General features: G+C 48.8%; 1 protein-coding gene across 3 annotated transcripts in view; it reads right to left on the bottom strand.

Annotated features, from left to right (window-relative positions):
• Ampd3 (adenosine monophosphate deaminase 3) overlaps positions 1-19,222 on the bottom strand; it is a 43,880-nt gene that overhangs the window by 14,819 nt on the left and 9,839 nt on the right. For all 3 annotated transcript variants that reach the window (XM_028768006.1, XM_028768008.1, XM_028768007.1), the window contains exons 3-6: positions 8,198-8,402; positions 5,745-5,904; positions 3,366-3,585; positions 1,127-1,256 (exon numbers count right to left, since the gene is read on the bottom strand). In XM_028768006.1, the coding sequence (XP_028623839.1) occupies positions 1,127-1,256; positions 3,366-3,585; positions 5,745-5,904; positions 8,198-8,402 (715 nt within the window). The remainder of the gene's footprint in view (positions 1-1,126; positions 1,257-3,365; positions 3,586-5,744; positions 5,905-8,197; positions 8,403-19,222) is intronic.

Genomic DNA, 19,222 nt, shown 5'->3' with positions numbered 1-19,222 from the left:
GATGACCACAGGACCATCGGAAGAACCGTTGGCTAGGCTAGCCTGGCCCCAAGCTTCAGAAGCTATACAGGCCCATAGTGCTCACACTTGCAGAGGGCAGGGCTATGCCAGACTGAGTGAGGTGTTTCACCCATCTTCCAGGGTATGTGCTAAGTTCTTACAGAAACTGAGCCACCCAAAGAAGGAACAGACAGTGACTATCGTGTCTAGGTAAGTAGTCTAACCACATCCTTCCATCTCTGCCCATGCATCCAAGACACGTACAAAAACCTCCAATGACCCATGAGTCCTACTCTTACTTCAGAAGCCTCTTGGTCCAGTCTGAGACTTCTGGCACTCTTTAAGAAGTCCATAGGCCTCCATGGTTCAGAAACTTCCCACAGCCCTGCAGGCCTCCCTCTACCTGGCTGTCACCCAAGTTCCAGCCCCACATGCTTGCATGCTCTCTCCTCCCTCTCCTCTTTTGACATCTGCATATGCTGTTCCCTCCCCAGAATGCCACTCTTTCCTTCCCCTGTACCACACGCCCAGGATTTCTATCCGAGCCATACTCAGCATGATCCCAAGCCTTCCTTCCCCTGGAAGAAAGTGGAAAAGCTCCAGGCCAGGATCCTTTAACATGCACACCTGCCCTGTTGCTGCCCCTGCAGGCAGAAGGTGCCAGAGCCACTCAGCCACTCCAAGGTCAGAGGAGGAGCAGAGACTGGAGCATCTCAGTGTTTTTGTTTTAATATAGCTGACTCCAAAGGATGTAAACCTGCCAACTCCTAAGTCCAGAGAGGTCCTAACAGCTTTCCCTCTGTGATGTCTCTAACAGATCCACTACCCTAAAGCTGCCACTGTTAAGACCAGTTAGCAGGCTATATTCTGATGCTGGAGAAAAAGACTTGTCCCAAAACAGGCTTTCCACCGTGGATCTAGAGTGGTACCACAGTGTTCAAGACACGATCTGATGCAAGGATGTAGCTCACCAGTCTTCCTAGTGCACAGGTGTGTTTTATCACACAGGCTACTCTGGCCATGAAATGTCCAGCCAGGAGACCTGGCGCTCACCCAGCTCTGGTCCTAGACAGACCCAGGTCATCATGGGGCCAGGTGAGTGGCTTCAACACTAGCCACCACATACCTTTCTCACATTATAAAAGTCTCTGTGGGGGTTACTCTTCAATTCCTTGAACTCTGACATTTCATTTAACATCTCATGAAGGCTAAACTTGGATTCCAGAAAGTTCAGTCGCCGGTGACAATAGGTTTTCCTGCAAGTTGGTGAGAGATAGAGACCCCAGTAAGACGTCACATCAAATGACAGTTTAGCAACCTCAAGATAGGGTAGTGACCCAGGCTGGAAGGGAAGGGTCAGGCTCTGATAGCATGGAAGAAGAAGAGGAGAGATGCTTCCAGCTTTTCTCAGACCTGGTTGAACTGGCCAGTACACACGTGTGTGATGGCACCACATGAGGAGACAATCAAGACACAGCGGGGAAAGCACCAACTCTGGGATCCCATGCAGGTGTTTGTTGTCTTGTGTGTTTGGGCAATTAGCACAGGAATAGCCATTTCACTATGGAGATGGCACCGTTCCAGAATGCAGTATGTGTTACAGGCTCTGTGTCTGGCTGAGCAGAGAAGCCCCTCTCATTGTTCTTCTCATTTTTCCTCAGCCCCCTGTAATCCTTTAAATACAGAATTCATTGCCCAGAACATCAATCATGCCGTCAGATTATCTACTACAGTCTGCCTATATTGGGATGCAGAGGCATCGACCATCTATCTACCCATGACCAACTGTCCCTACATTCCCACAACCTGAGAAATCCTCAACTCTGAGATTCCTGGGCAAGAAGAGGATATGTTCGGTGAGGAGCAGGCAGGTAAGGAACACTGAGACAGAAAGCTTTCAGGGGCTGACACCCCAGGGTCCCCACGCAGGGAAAGCACTCACAGGGAATAAGCTTTCCTCAACAAGCAAAGATGAGACTCCCTGCCATGTCTCCCACACCTGCTCAGCTGCCCAGCCTCACAGAATCGACCCTGCTCCCTCAGCATTCTCAAACAGCAGCTGTCTACGTCTCGAGTCCCCTAGGCCACCATAAAGAGCAGCTGCTTGGGGCTAGAGAGATGGCTCAGTGGTTAGGACCACATACTGTTCATGCAGAAGACCTGAGTTTGATTCTAAGTATCTGAATCATAACTGCCTGGAACTCCAGCTTTAGGGGATCCTCAGCCTCCGACCTCCTCACATGCAGATATATACACACACACATATATATAAATAAATGGTAATAATAACATTTTGGGGTTTTTATTATTTTTTTCCAAATATTTATTTATTTTACGTATATATGAGTACACTATAGCTGTCTTTAGACACACCAGATGAGGGCATCAGATCCAATTATAGATGGTTGTGAGCCACCATGTGGTTGCTGGGAATTGAACTCTGCAAGAACAATCAGTGTTCTTAACCTCTGAGCCATCTCACCAGCCCCCAACAATAACATTTTTAATGCCAATCCACAGCAGTGTCGTTGTCTACCCACAGAGGCAAGCCCTGCGTGAGTCAGGGATCTCAGAGTGGGAAAGGACTCTGAGCTGGTGGGAGACAGAGACCCCAGTTAAGATGTCACATCAAACCTTAGGTTTGGTCACTTGATAATTTCTCAGACAACAATCACTGCTCACACCTCTCTGATAAGGAGGGATTCTCAGAAACTGTCCCTTCCCCTCTTGGGTCTTAGTTCTGACCTCTAATCAGTGAGGACCAGGAGCCAGAGAGGCCTACCCTCCCCCATCCTGCTCTTTTGTCTCAGAGACAAGCCCACATCCTTCACAACAAAACCCCAAAGGCAGGAGTGAGCGAGGAGGTACACCTCACTCTGAAGCCCCTTCCCTTCCCCACTCCCATTCCTAAGGTTCAGGTAACTGAACTTTCACCATTGGTTGGCTCAAATCCCCACCAAGAAGAGAGCCATCTTCCCTGTCAGCTCCAGCTGAGCTTTCAAGGATGAGTCGGGACACAAAGAGCCCCAGGATCCCTGCGTGCTACTTTCAAAAACACAGAAAGCCCAATAGCTGAAACAAGAGTCTTCATTCCTCCCTCCATGTTTGCCCATGCCCCAGGCTGGCAGCTCTCTGCAGTGTTTCCTTGCCAAAGGAGAGGGGTGGCAGCTGATGTGGATACCCAGTGGCCACTCCCACACAAAAGTTTCTACATGCCCATGTGTAGCAGGGTGCAGCAGTTAACACCTCTAAGCCTGTGCAACCCAAGAAAAAGGAAAATCCAGGATGAGGTGCATGCATCAAAGCTTGCTGCTCCTTCCCGCACACCCGCACAATGAACGGGAGACCGGGGGAGGCTGGCTTACGTGGGGCCATCGGTGATGAGTGCCAGAATATGGCTCATGTCCACGATGTAGGTCTCCAGGTCAGGGTAGGGCAGGCTGTGGGGCTCCTGGCGATCCAACATCGTCTGATTGTCATACACAAAGAGAACGCCTCCCTGCATGCGGACCAGGTAGCCCAGGTTGGGGGGTGCATCATCCAGGCAGTAAGGGTCTTCCTGGGGCAGTGGGGGAGGGTAGAAGTCTGCAAAACAGGATGAGTGGTAGCCAAATGATCAGACTTTATAAACTTTGTCAGCTTCCCTGGTTTGTTTGACTCTATAACTCTCACTGCTGTGTGAACTAATAGTTCTTCACACCTTGGGTATCAGAGGACATACTGGTTTGTGTTGTTAGCTGCTATAATTGTCCCTAGAGCAAGCCTGTCCCAAGGTTGGCACACCAATTCGTGTGTGTGCATGTGCATGCATGTTTGTGTGTGTGTGTGCACACGCTTGTGAACGCACGTGTATGTTTATGTGTGTGTATGTGTTTGCACATGCACATATGTTCATATGTGTGTGTTTAGCTTAATTAAAATGGACTTCACCTAGTTTGGGCCTGGGGTTGGGAATAACTGCTCCTTCTTCCCACATTTTTTCTGGGCCCAAGGCAGCCAAGGAATTAGACAAGAAGCCACCCTGTCCCTAAAAGAGCAAAAGGAGCAGTAACCAGGCCCTCCCCTCCCAGAGCAGGAACTGACCAGCACGGAGTCCTTTGCCAGGCATGGAGCCAGGGAGAGTATGCCCAACCCAAGCAGTAAAACACCTCTGCTATTTCCTGGCTGTGCGACTCTGAAAGCCCATTTGTCTCTGGGATCCTGACTCCTCACATGAGACACCTCCTAGCCAGCAGGTGGTAGTGAAGGCCATAAAGGCTGGGGAAGAGAACTACACTTGTGCACTTGCCCTGCACAAGGATCATGGGCAGTGCTTAGATGGTTCAACTTAATTGGCTGTTTTAAACTTTAGGGTTGTGCAGAAGTGTGTTTGTCGGCCAGCAAAACACTCAGTGAATTATAAGGATATCCAGCATGTTGTTACTAAGTAAGCTGATGATTTTGCCCAACTGTAGGCTCCCAGAACGTTCTGAGCATGGTTAATATAGGTTGGCTGTGTTGACTGCATTTTCAGCTTAGGATGTTTTCAGCTTTCAGTTTGATTTACTGGGAGCACAATCCATCAACAGTTAGGAACATCTGCATTCTCATTAGTCTCCAGAATTCTCAGCTTTTAACCAGCTGTTTCTGGCCAGGGAATAAACACAGCAGATCAGCCAGCACCTTGAAGGCCAGCTGCCTGACAGGCAGAAGGAACCTTGGCTTCTGATTGGAAGAAGAACCCAGGGTCCAGGGCAGGGTGTCCTGCCTCAGCATGCTGGAACAGGCTGACCCTAAGCTGTGATGGTCACAGAGAAGGCAGAACAAGCAGAGCTAGGATGCTGATGTCCCCATCAGGCACAGCAACAGGCTAGCCCAGGAGTCTCTAGATAGTGATAAGAGTGTGTAAGGAAGGGTCGGATAGTTGGAAAGGCCTGCATCTAGCCACAGCCCACCCAGAGATTGCATTGCTTCACCACACTCATGCCCAAGACACAAGGACCTTCTGCCATATGAAGCACCCGAGCGTCTTCATTCCTGCCTGGCCCCTGGAAATACTGGGAACCTGTCCCTCTGACAGACAGGGAGATAGCCTTGGGAAGCCTGGGAGTTATCCAGGCCCCTCCCTGGTGGAAAGGGATGCTTAATACAGAACTGGGATTTAAACAAGGACAACCTAGCACCCATTACCAAAGGCATTGAGGGTACTGGCCTGGATATGATCCCCAGGCCCTTGTCTAATCCCCATCCCTGGATTCCAAGGATGAGGGCTGACATGCCTTGTTTTAGCAACTTCATTGTTAGCCTCTGCTGCTCCTACATCAGGAAGATACCCTGCCCTTTCTTGTCTCCTTTCCCTGAACTTAAATATGGCTGCCATTTATGGAACATTCTAGATGCCCAGTCTACACTAAACACTCACACACGTTCACACAATCTCACCCAGGGAGGTGGTGATTGCTGGCAGTCCTGTTTTTTCAGACCGTAAAACTGAAATTTAGAGAAGCCATTTGCTCAAGGGCCAAGAACTTGGCAAAGTCCAGATATGAAGGCAAGTATGTTTCCCTCCTTCTGCCCAGAGTATATGGGCTCTGTATGTACTCCCACTCAGCCCTTCTGCTGCGGTCCATTTGATTGTACTGTTTTAAACGTACCAGGAGTCCCACCTCCCAAAATACCACTGGTAGGAAAATATTCAGCTAGCAAAAAGTCCCAGCCACTCTTGGCTCACACATAGAATCTGACTTGGTGCCAAGACTCCATACCTGGGAGACCCTCTTCCAAAGGTACACTTTCTCCCTGATAGGCCAGGTACTGGGCTGTGGTCCGTGGGAAGCGGTGGTAGGCAAGCCGGGCATACTTCTCCCGGATCATCAGGGCCTTGGCCAGGCTCTTGGCAGCCTGTTCATAGTCTTCCACAGTGATCTACAGCAGAGAAACATGTAAGAATGGGTCTAGCCAGACACAACAGTGCTTGGAAAGATCCTGTGTAAGCCTAGCCCCCATGAACCAGGATTTCAGGACAGTTCCCATCAACTGATAAGAGAGGCTCACTGTGTCTGACCTGCTCACACAAACACTGTGATTTATGCTGGTACCTGAGTTCCTTCCAGGAGTCTGGAATTGGGGGTGTACTGTGCAGATGTGTGAGCAAAGCCAAGACGTCTCTAATGAGCTTCCGTGATGGACACTAGGTGTTGGTACCTTACTGGGAGAGACCTCTTGGAAGCCAGTCCTAGTATCCCCAAGCCCTGTGTGTTCCTCCCCTTGGCTGATGCACTCTATGCTCTCTTTGTAATACTGAGGCTGTGGGTACAGACAGGTGCTGCATCCTGAAAGCCCTTCTAGCAAGTCTCAGGGTCTGCAGGTGGTCTTGGGGACGATGACACAGGAAGAAAGATTGAGTTGCTAGGAGGGAGATGGGTGCTCAGCCTGCACACCCCAGACTGGCTCCAAGGATGCTGATTAAACAGAAGCCTGCAGCTGTAACCAGTATGCAGAGCCCAAGTCTTATCCCTGAAATGAGCATAACCACCATCATTTTCAACTGAGAAAAATCTATAGGCCCCAGACACTAAAACAAAACATCTTTTGCTCTGCCACCCTCTAACTGTCAGTCAACATGGCAGGCATGCGCTCATCAGGTCAGTGGGGCTCCTAGTCACATATGCAGCATGAGGTGTTTCTATAGGTTCCATTTTGTTTATTAACTGGAGAAATTAGGACCAGAAATGATCAGTCATTGCTGGGAGGTGACAAAGTCAGACTTCTGACCCTGATCTGACTGACTTCAGGATGATGTTCTCATGCTCAGAGATGTTATGATCTCTGAAGGCCTTCCTAACCTATCCTCCATCATCCTGGTTACTCAATGAGGACCAGTGTCACCGAACTCTGTGACACTTTGTGTCATTTGTGTGAAGTTTGTGATATTTGCTTAATGGGATGCAGATGGATAGGCAGGACAAGTCACCAACAGGGAGGGAGGGGGCAGGAGGCTGGAGGAGCACAGAGCTAAGACGGCTGGACCTGGAATTTTCCACCTCTGCTTCGAAGCATTATTCATTTTACTAAAATTTTATGAACATGAAGATTATGTGCTCTTGCCTTCCAAGACCCTGATATTCACATTTCTCCTAATTGCTTTGGCTGTCCTTCAAGGGAGGGTAAATAAAGCATCATGGGTACAATACCCTTCCTTGCCCAACTCTGTCGTCAGAGGGAGTGGTCAGCATATGTCTTTCTCATTCATTCTCCAATTCTGACTCCTTGCTTTTCAAACTGGAAGCAGCTCACTTCCAATCTCAGATACCCACACAAGGGACTAGCCTCAGAGCAACCACAGGGAAGGGATAGCAGACACATGCTAAGATAAAGCCAAGTTCCCACCTACAGCAAAGCCAAAGGACAACATGACAAAGGACTCAGGAGGTAGCCAAGGAGATCAGAGAAGGTGTGGGGTTCCTGAGGAGGAACAGCCACTAGCCAATCACATGGGCCCTGCAAGGCCCTCCCACACGGGAGGGAAGAAACAAGGAAAGAGAGGTAACACTACAATCTCATACACTTCATCAGCATGCACTGAGCCCATGTCTACCTTCTATTCCATTACTCTGCCTACACATGTGAGGCAGACACCAAGCCCTGGCCAGGAGGCTAAGGCTGGGTTTGTCAGAAAAGCAGCCTTGCTAACTGCATTAGTTCCCATCTGTGTTCCCATCCCCAGGAAGTCAGTATGCATGTGGTACAAACACACAATGGAATACTATACACTCATAAAGAAGAACAAGGAAGCTCTTTCTCTAAGAAATAGGAAAGGCTTGAATAGGAAAGGGTTGCTTGTTTTCTCATCAAGAGCCTCTCCTACCGGCTGAGGGATTTCTAGCCTATATTTAAAGATACTGGCCTAAGCAGGGAAGAATTAATTTTACACAAGTCAGTACCATCACATACATAGTCTCCGCTGGATGCTGGGAATGTTGACAGGTCCCATTGGCAGATTTCTGGGCTTGGGAACACACAGGACTAACTGGACACAGCCACAGCATGACAGCCTGAAGTTCTCAGTCTTGCAAACCAGAATGGGACAGCTCTCTAGACATGCCCACACCCCTGAGTCTCCACTAAGGTCTCTCTTCTCTTCAGGTTCCTGAGCCCCCTTCTGCCATCTCCCAGACACACACACTGGGCCAGGCTTCAAGGGTGGATATGACCTTACCCCAGCACAGTAATCTCCACTGATGGTGACCCGCTGATACTCAGGCATAGCATAGGGTGCCAACCCAGGCTTAGAAGTAGCTCCAGGGACCAGAGGGGTTGCAGGAGACATGGCGGGACTGGCAGTTGGAGGACCTTTCCAGTCTTGTTGTGTTGGCATCTGCAGGGACAGAGACTGCGACCGGATCATCTTGAAACTCTTCTTTCTAAGAGCCAAGGGCAAGGGACAGGGGAGACATCAGCTGCTAACAGGGAGAAACTCAGGCGGCAGGAAATTCCACGGTCATCAATTGCTGGTGCTGGGTATCACTAAGAAGCCTCTGGTGGCCTGGGGAGATCGCTCAATGATAAAGTGCTTGTACTACAAGCACGAGGGCGTGGGTTGAGAACTCCAGCAATCACACAGAAAGTGGGCATCACTGAGGACATCGGTAACCCCAGCACAAGTGAACCCTAGGGTCTAACCTCTGGTTAGTCAATTTAGCTGAAACAGAGAACTTCGGGTTCAGTCAAGAGACTCTGTCTCAAAATATAAGATGGATCTAAATGGAGGAGGACAACCTCTAGCCTCCACACCTGCACCTGCACTCACACACATTTCCGGTTGCGTATGACTTCCTCTTCCCAGCCTTCCAGTCACTGCACTTGAGGTCATGCCTCACTGCTGTGGGTGGAGTCTGCGGGACCCACGGTGCATGGCACTAGGTCAACGTAGCAGGGCAGAGACAGACAGACCCAGACCACACTGCAGGGACTCCAGTATGTAAGGATGACACTGCATCAAAGAGGCACTCCCCAAGGTGTGGACAGCATGCTCTCTTCAAATAAGCCAGACTCTAAGCCCTGACAAATGAAGTCTCCGGAAAGGTGAGGACAGGGACACAAAGACACAACATTGTGATTTAGTTACAAATGTGGGCACAGGAAGCAGAAGGGATGAGAGTGATCAGTTTGTCAACCTCCTTGGTTAGGGCCCAGAGACAGAAGTGGCCTTATACAAAATCACACAGCAAGGGCTGCTTTCTCCACCCATTAGCCAGCTTCGCCTTCCCCAAGCCTGACGTTTGCCACCCTGGCAGCAGCTGGGGCTGGTACAGATCTGCATATATCTCTGCTTTAGGAGACAGACTGACAGGTACCAGTGTGAGGCCTGGACCCTGGACCTGTTGCTCTGGGACTGGAAGACAAATCCACAAGGCTGGTTTAAAAAGCTGCAAGTTCATGATTACTTGCCGGTCTGATTTGTGATGACATGGCTTCCTTTGTTAACAAAAATCCAAACTGTTTCAGCTGACGTCACTCCAAGTCCTGTGATCCCCAGGAAGGAAATTACTCAGCTCTGGGATAATGCCAGCAACAGCAGCTGGACTCACCCTCTAAGTAAGCCCCTGGTTAAATGCTTTCTTCTATGGGTTATCATTGTCATGATGTCTCTTCACCTCAATAGGAAGGTACCTAAGACTTCCCTGGTGATACTGGGTATAGGAATCAGTCCATCCCCAAGTTAGCCTCACACTTACCCAGGAGCAGCCAGCTTCTTGCTGGTACCATCCAGGTCTCCTCCATACCCAACCTTCCGGAACCCAGTTCACCTCGCCTGCTTGCCACAGGTCTGTCTCTCTGCCCTAAGGACCTGTGTTTCCACCTCCCTAAGACAAGGATGTTTGCACCTGAGAGATGAAGCTGGCCCCTTCTCAGGAGGTGCCTCTGTAGGGACTCGCATGGCTGACAAACCAGGCTGCTTCAGGAACCCTAACCAGAACCCCAAGAAACCCCAACCCTGGCCTGTTGTCTTTCATTTGTTGCTGAGCCAACATCCTGACACCCCAGGGTGGGCCAGCCAGTCAGTCTGTATTAGATTCACGTAAGCACAGAGGTCCCCCTGTAAAGCATCTTTTGGACATCTTGACTCTGCTTAGCTCATCCCATGAGACACCAGTTCCTGTCTCACACCGATGCCTGTCAATCACAGTTTTATCTTATGCCAACACCATTCCCTATGCCTGAGTCTAGCCTGGGGTCTCATCCAACCAAGGAGAAGCAATGGGTAACTTATCAGGTGAGCAGCAGGTAAGATAGGTAAAAATCAAACAAAAACAAAACATGCAGGCAAAAATCTGGAAGACTGCCTAAGTCAAGAGCTTCCCAAGCTTCTTCTCCTGTGAATGGCTCAATAGGAAAGAACAGGTCTGTCCCACAGAGGAAGCTGATGATACCCAGCTGGTATCCAGAGAACTCTCCTTGTTGCCTATTATTCACTGTGGCCCCAGCCAGACTGTCACACATGAATGGGGATGCAGCTCAGTTGAGAGAGTGCTTGCCTAGAATTCATCAAAGCCCCAGTCTGATCCCCAGTGTCACATAAATCAGACATGGTGACACACACACCTGTAATTGCAGCAACCAGAAGGGAGAGTCGAAAGGATCAGAACTCAAGGTCATTGTATGCCTGGGACAGCCTGGGCTACACAGGAGGCAAACTGTCATTCAAAACCATTCATAGGCTGAGAACGTGCACTTACAGGCCCAGGGGTAGGTTTAAAATGGCTGAGCCTCCTGCTCAGAGCTACCATCCTGGAGCAGCAGGGAACTGGAATCCCCATCTGCTAACCACTGAGCTGGCACCTGAAAGTAGGAATGCTGTTGTCTACTGCTGCATAACAAATTGGCACGGACTTGACGACTTGAACCCATGCCCATTTGTGACTCCCCAGTTTTGTAGGTGAGAAGGTCAGCTGGGATTGGCAGAGATCCATGCTCAGGCCACCCAAAGGCCAAAACAGACATCAACTGCACCGGGCTCACTAGAAAGAATTCATCTTTAAGATCAGTCATGCTGTTGTGACTGAGACTGAGAGTCTCATTTCTGGTGACTTGCCCAGAGGTCACTGCAGCCCCCACAGACAGCACTCTGATCCCTGAGGTGAGCCCTCTGTAAGGAAAACCCTGAGTGTTCTGTGTTCCCAGTCTTCCCGGCTGTGCTTAGCCTAGAAAAGCACTGTTTTAAAGCCTCTGTAATTAGATCTGGTCCACTGACAACCTCCATAGCTTAAGGTCAGACGATGCCTTTTCTGCAGGGTAGTTACAAGACAGCTTATATTCACAAAGTCTGGAAACCAGAGATCAATATCTTGGCAGAGAGACATTTAAAATTTTCTGTCTATGGGTGTGGAGAGATGGCCCAGGGGGCAAGCATGAAGACGTGAGTTCAGACCCCAGAACCCTCATATAGGGACCATGCACACACGCACACACTTACACACACACACAATGATTAATTCATTAGTTCTGCCCACAGCGGACCATAGGCTAGTACACTAGTATCCACACAGCATGTGTGTATGTAGGTTTGTGCACATATGCCATACCCACAGATGGCCCTCTTACCATCCAAGGTGGTATGTGTCACAATAATAAAAAGTCACACAGAAGTACTAAAAGTTTCAGCAGAGTTAGAGAACCAGGTGGTCTCTGGTGGGGAGACTTTAATATTATGCGCCCAGCCCACTCCTAAACGGCCTAGCCTCAATACCTCCAATGACAGAGCTCCCTACATTCCTGAGCAAGGCATAAATATTCAATTAGTCATTCAATAAACATTTACCAAACTCCTATTCCTGGCCAGGCCAGTGCAAGACACACAAACACTCAGAGCCAAACAAAGTTCGACCTGTTAGTGCTGATATAAAGCACTTCATCACCAGGAACTCAACCATCTGTCCACAGCACACCTGTCACGCCTTGTGCTAGCCTCTAGGGCACCAGGCTTAGCCAGCTCACTCTCGCACAGCTGGCCAGATCCTTCCTGGCAGAAATATCCAGTATGCCACTGTGAGGGCATCAATTCCATACCAAGCTTGAGGCCTGCGTTTGGGAGCAGCTTCATCAACCCTTAGATGGGTGAGCCTCATGGGCCATAGGGAGCTTCTTGCTGGCTAGGCTCTCAGACAATAAGGCAACCTGGTATATAATCTCCATGTGCCTGCCCAGGGTCCCTACCTGTGCTACACCCTTCCCTATCCCTATTCCTGCCCCTGCCTTTCATCATGTCCCCACTCCTACTCTGCCTTTCCCCCAAAGCATCCCTATAACATCAGATTCACATACTAAATGAAGTCTAGAGCTTTGCATGGTGCATCTGCCCAAGGCCAGTTAGCCAGGCAGGGGACACCAAAGCAAGCCTCTCACCAAGCTCTCAGAAATGTACAATGAAGCAAGGGCCACTCATGTCCCCACTGAGGGCCAGGCCCTGGGTATTGACAGGTAAATCAGAAATAACTCCAGGTTCCATGGGCACAGCAGAACCACAGAGATGGGCCTGGAAAGTTGGACAGACGTTTAACATGCAACATGGTCATGTCATGGAGTATTTTGGGATCCCAGAGGAGACATCTAATCCAGACTGGGCATGCAAACACTAGATCAACAGGGACAGATGGGGAGGGGGACTTTTAGAATGGCAGGCTTGCTAGGTCAATCCCTGTGGCACATTCATTCATTCCAAGGGTTCCTCCACCTTGAAATGAAAAGCAAAACTCATTAAGTCTTGTGGTGGTGACAGCCAGCAAAGCATGGTTAACTGTGCACTCAGCACATCACTGAGTGGGACAGATTCCTGACCTTCCACAGGCTCAGCTGCTCTGTGGCTTATCATGGTCATTGAACTCTTCCACGTGGACATGGGACCCCTGGTGTAAGGAGGAGAGCCACTGAAGAGCTGGCACATGGTCTGCCTGATGCCAGAGATCCCAACCTGTGTGGTGAGGAGAAGACGGAACAGCTGGCAATGGGGCATGCAGTTTGCTCACCATCCTAATTGTCTACAGAGTGTGTGCTGGGAATAGAGGGTGGAGGCCCCTCACTCTATGGGTGTGGCCAGGTGACGGCAGCCTGACTAGAAGCATACAACTTTCCCACACCCAGAAATCCATCAGCCGCAGAGACTTGCGACTCCTCCTCTCTCTTCTGTCTAGGTCATTCTTTTTTTGCCATTTGTACTCCTTTTCCGGACTGACCAAAGACAGACCCTGTTTGTCTCAACAGTATTCTCCTGGCCTCACCACACTTGCTCCAGACCTTCCCAGGAGCTCTCTTTCTTCCCAAAAGACCCCAGTTGTCAGAGTAAAGCACTGTAGGACCCCGAAGGGCTGCCATGCCCTGGCTGAGACTTTCCATGTGCTGCTGTCTGACAAGTAACATTCTGCTGTTTTTCTAAGATCAAAACATCCTGATGTAGGCATGGTGCCCCAGGCAGGGAATTTACACTTGACAGTCCACTGCCCCCAAGTTGAGTTCCTGTTTGTGTTTTTCCCTCCCTGGCTTGGTGTATATATTGAACCTGCTCAGTAAAAGCTTTGGCATTCTCTCATAACGAATGACCCAAGTGTGTGTCTTCCTTTATTCCCCCATGCCTATGCCCGAGCTTGGTACCATGGCAACGCTTGGTGCTGTCAAAGCACATTCCTTATGGCCACTTATTTGTTTGTTTGTCTGTTTATTATTTATTTGTGATAAATATATAATGCATAGGGAATATGTAAATGCACGCTCATGTGTATGCACATGTGTGAGGTATGTATGCACACGTATGTACATGTATGCACATGTACGTACATGTGTGTGTAGAGGCCAGAGGTCAACATCAATTGTCCTCCTTAATAGATCTCCTCCTTAGTTTTTGGGACTGGGTCTCTCCCTGAACCTGGAGCTACCAATTCAGCTAGACTGGCTGGCCGGCAAAGGCAAGGATCCTCCTGCCTCCACCTCTGCAGAGCTGTGACTGTAGGTGCACACGATCGTGCCCAGCTTCGTTATGTGGGTGCTAAGGATCAAACCCAGGTCCTCATGCTTGCGTAGCAGGCACTTAAACGGGCACCATCTCCCCAGCCCCCTTCACTGCCTCTTACATTTGCAGTCTCTACTCATCATTATGAGAACAGATGAATTGGGGGCCTCCAGTAAAGCTTTGTCAGTAACTGTGAATCAATAAAGACGGGGGTTCTGCACTCTGATTTAGTAAACTTCATAAAACAAATAACTTAGTGGCACCTCAGCTCTGCTACACTCAATCCATAGCAAATACCCATTTATCAGTTTTACTCAAAACATTCTCAGGGAGGCAGCAGTTCTAAACAGCCAAATTCTTCCCCTAAGTCTGTCCCCTTTATATCCTGACTATTTAAAAATAATTGTACAAGACATTCTCCAGTGAAATCCCTAAATCCTGGGCTCTTAGTCAGAACACATGGGACATTTTTTGAAATTCTCCCTGGATAGGTCATCCACATGTTATCCAGTCACGCTCTTAAAGACATCATGTCCCTAGCTGTCTAGGCTTCAAATCCCCGTGTTTACTTTTCATAGCCATCGTCTCCTCCCTCAGTGCTGACCGCCCAACAAAACCAGGAGACAGGCTCTGGCCACCAAAATGAAATCCCTAATTTTCCTGTTCAAATCTGCCATAGTACTGAGAAGCAAGGTATACATGCTTATTAGAACACATCCTAAAATAAGGAGACAAAAGAGGTGGGGCTATACACAAAGGTCAAGGGCATCGGGTTTCTTCTGAGAATTATCACAAAGTTCAAAGCCTGGGCATAGTAGTACATATCTGTAATCCCAGGACTCAAAGGGCTGAGAGATAGGAGAGCCATGAGCCCAAGGCAGTGTGAGTGTGTGTGTGTGAGTGTGTATGTATGTGTGTGTGTGTATGTATGTGTATGTGTGTGTGTTTGTACATACACATACGCATACACATACACATACATATATATGGCTTATATATATATAATATTTATTCTCATATGTATCTTATATTACTATATTGCTTATGTACATATGTGTGTGTGTGTGTGTGTGTGTGTAGACACTCACACATAATTAAAGATAGTCTTTGTTGTGTATACCTGTAACCCCAGCAAGGAGAAGGCTGAAGTAGAAGTATTGTCATGAGTTTGAAGTCAGCCTGGGTTGCATAATTAGTACAGACCAGCGAGGGATAAAAAACAAAGCCCTGTCTCAAATAAACTCAATTAACTAGATTTAAATTTAAAACTAATAATATATTCTCAAACTGACCATGATATTGGTGACATATGAGTAAATACACTAAAACCCAGCGAACTGTACACATGCTGAGTGGATGGTTTGTATGGGGCATGAATGATCTCCATATAGCTGTAAAATAAAAAGGAGTGGGAAAGGCAGAAAGAGAGATGGGAGAGAGAGACGGAGCATGCACATGCGTTGCTCAGAAAATTTTCCATGTTGTCTCAAAGTTGGCTGAGTTCCAGCACACGGGGTTGTAGGAGGTGAACTCTGCTGGTGTCAGGGTCAGATAAGGTAAAGAATGAAACCAGGTCAGTGCTTCAGCTGATGCTGGGTCTGACCAAGCAGTCTTACACGTCTTAAACATGGTAAACTTTGGGGAAAAGTTTCCACGTGACAACAAAATCTCATGGATGGCTATATCAAAAACTCCCTCGAATCTCTACGGCAAAGCACCGTGACCTTCATCTTAGGAATGAGTTCTCCTGACTGATAAACAATGCTCAGGAATCTGGACCAGGGGATGGAAGAGTCTGTAATAAGCATACAGCTGGGTTCTATTATTAGAGAATGCCAAGTGCTTGGAACCTCTTTCATAAGGATGGGTTCTAGTCACTGAGCGACAAAGCTTGAAATCAGGGTCTAAGCGATGCTCAGGATTTGGGGGATTTAGGTGAAGCCTGGACCCACAGAGTAGCAAAAGATCACTAGGTTGTTAGATAGCATCCACTCCAGCCTTCTGGGTGAAAAGGCGTCAGTCATTTTCTGCATGTTTAACAATTCTAGTTTTTCTAATCGTTTCTGTAAGCTGTGCCTTCTGCTTACTAGGAAACTCATGTGAGCCTCAAAGAGGTCACAAGACCCTCTGGCAACTCCAGAGCACGCTAGTCTGAGCCTGCTTCCAAACTTCACTTTCATACATAGCTCATCCTCCCTCCTTCGGACCCTCATCCACCCACTTGCCGAGTCCTAGCAGAAACCTAGCTATTGTCAGAGGCAGAGGGCCCTCAGTGAATGGTCCTGCTGGTTACAGATCTGGCCCTGACCTACAAAATTAGCAGCCTTGAGTTGGTCCCCAGCTCTACTAGGGTAGAGTCTGAACCCTGCCCTGTTCCAAGAGCTGGCACTCTTGTATGACAGACTACCAGGTGGCAGGTGCTCATCTTCCCTGCTCACAGCTCAGCTTCTGGCTTGTGCCTCCATGCTAAATTTAAAAAGAGTTGTGGGTATTTTGTTTTGTCTAAAGAAGAGAAGGCAGGCATGGTGTCGTAAGAAGAGCCTTCTCCAAGCACCACGGCTATTCAGAACAGCCAGAGTATGAGGCAGGGGTGTGTCCCAAACTAGAAGCCCCATTTTGTATCACAGTTGGAAGCACAGACTGGGAATCCGGAGACCTGCTGTTGCTTTCAGGCTTGTGTCTCCAAGAGTCCTTGTCACCATTTACCTCAGAATACCAGGAGAGATCACTGGTGGACACGGATAAGGAGCTGGAAATGTTGGTATCTGAATGGCTACATAAAGGCATCTCTAGTGAGCAGTGAAGTAAAGAGACAATTCTCCTGTGAGCAAACTCAGCCCTAAGTGGCTCTGGGACATCTGACCGACAGTCAATGGGCCAGGTGTCTTTCAGAAATGAAGCCATGGCTGGCTTTCCTCCATATTTTACTCAGGAACAGCAACAGTTACATCTCAGGGAACAGCATCCAGTGTCACTTCAGAGGGTGAGACAATGTCCTGGTTAAAGTGTGGGATCACAGAACATGCCCCATCACTTACTGTGTCCTAATATAAGCTGACTCAAGTCCCAAGAGCTCTTCTTGCCTAGTCAGCCAAGTTGGGGCACCAAGAGCACCCACTCTGTGGTTAATATGAGGAGGAAGAAAGGAATGCAAACCAGGAAGCCAAGGACGTGCTCACCATCAGCATCCAACAGCATTGTGCTATTGCTGCGCATCTCAGCAGCAGGAAGCCAGGTGGCAACATTTACACGGTGCACTATGACCTAGACATGTCCTGAGCCTTTTACATATGCCGATTCCCTCATTCTTCAAAATGCCCCATGAAGACTGACCATTATCATTCCCACTTCAGATGAGGAAGAAGCTATGGCCCAGAGAGGTTTCTTATTTTGCCCAAAGTCACAGAGCATGCTAGTGAGTGGCAGAACCCAGATGTCCTGGATGAACCAGCAATGGGGAGGTGGGATACCTTTCCTCTGCCAACACCCATAGACCTCCAGTGTGGTTAAGGCCTAGGCTGGACCCTGGGAAGGCAGTGAGAGACAGATAGATACAAACTTCCCTAGACAGAAATCAGGGATTCAGGTGGATACAAACCAGGAAACTTCCACCTAGCATCAAGAGGCCAAATGTATTTCTGGGGCTTGTAGCCGACTCTCTAGAGATCGTGGAGTGCCATTTGGGTTAAGAGTAACAAAGCTTCCATTTTTCCCTGGGCCTGGGCTCTGATGGGAAAGTGCAGGCTCCCTCCACAGATGGCTATGGAAACTTGCCTCAGACGCTTATTATTCCTGGTAATACCAAATGCCAGGGGCTCCTGCTTTCATTATGAAGGCCCAGAGTGCCCTATTCACAGTACATAGAAGGCCCTGCAGAGCATTCAGCCCCTGAGGCCAGCCCTTGCTATGCCAGACAAGGGATGCCATAGTCTGCATCCTTTCACTCCCAGGATGAACACAGCACTAGGTCTGGGGCCACCTACCTCCAAACACAAGGATGGCACTCAGTGGCTAGTGATGGCCCTTCCTTCAGGGGCTCCAGGCCCATCTGAAGAAAGCAGAAACTGAGCTTACAGATGGCCAAGCTCTGCCCCTGCCTCTTTATACAAATACCAACTTCATCCATCAAGGAAATGCCAAAATCCTATCCTGCCAAGAAAAAAGGTAGGCGGGGCCTCTGGGTAAGGGATGTGGCTCAGTCTCAACTGGTAGAAGACTTGCCTCGAATGAATAAAACCCTGGTTCCCTCTAGTCCATGCCCTCTCCTCTCTTTTCCAAGGTACCAGTTGGCTTCTGAACTAGGTTGGGCCAATGGCAGAGACTGTGAGGACCCAGAAGGTCCAGGAAAAGTAAAGCTAGGGACAGAATCCTGCCCTTCATCTCAGTCCCGGAAGCAGCCAGGTGACCCTAGTCACACCATATCATTCTATTGTCTGTGTCACCTAGAGGTGGCAACTGTCCCTACTTCCTGACATCTCTGGGAAACCTCTCCTCTGTCTCCTCCACTCTCTGTGAGCTATGTCACCAACTCCTCACATGAAAATCCGAGATCCAGTACTTGGGTCACTTCTATTTCCTAGTTAGACCCAGACTGGCCCAGTCCTTATCATAACTTGTCATTCCTTGATCAATTTGTACAGTTACTTAATTCTTGTCCCCACCCAGTGTAAGCTCCATGGAGTGGGAACTTTATCTATCGTATACATCGTGAGAGCTTCAGTCCCAGGGCAGAGCTCAGCAAACAGTAAGACATGTCAACAAAACAATGAAACCAAGTAAACCTGGTGCTGTACCTAAATCCTCAAATTCCTGAAGAGGGACATGCTCTGCGGGCTGGTGTGTGTTGGCCACCGCAGCAGCAGGGCAGTCTGGGAGACAGTACAGTCGGTAAAGTGCCTACTGCACAATCGGGAAGTCCTGACCTCTGTCCCCAGGACCCACGAAAACAGTTGGGCTTGATATTGTGTTTATAATCCCAGTACCTGGGAGGCAGAGACAGGCAGGTTCCTGGAGGTCACTGGTCAGCCAGACTAACTTAATCAGAGAGCCCCAGGTCCCAGTAAGGGACCCCCAAAAATGAGGTGGGGCTGGAGAGATGGTCTGGCAGTTAAAAATCTTGCATTACTCTTCCAAAGACCTTGGCTCAAGCAGTTCACAACCACCTGTATCTCCAGATCCAAGGAAGCCAATGCCTTCTTCTGGTCTTCTCAACATAGTACACACACACACACACACACACAC

Source organism: Grammomys surdaster, unplaced genomic scaffold (assembly GCF_004785775.1).
Source record: "Grammomys surdaster isolate TR1022 unplaced genomic scaffold, NIH_TR_1.0 184, whole genome shotgun sequence".
NCBI classification, from domain to species: domain Eukaryota; kingdom Metazoa; phylum Chordata; class Mammalia; order Rodentia; family Muridae; genus Grammomys; species Grammomys surdaster.
This window is presented reverse-complemented; position numbering and strand designations above follow the sequence as displayed.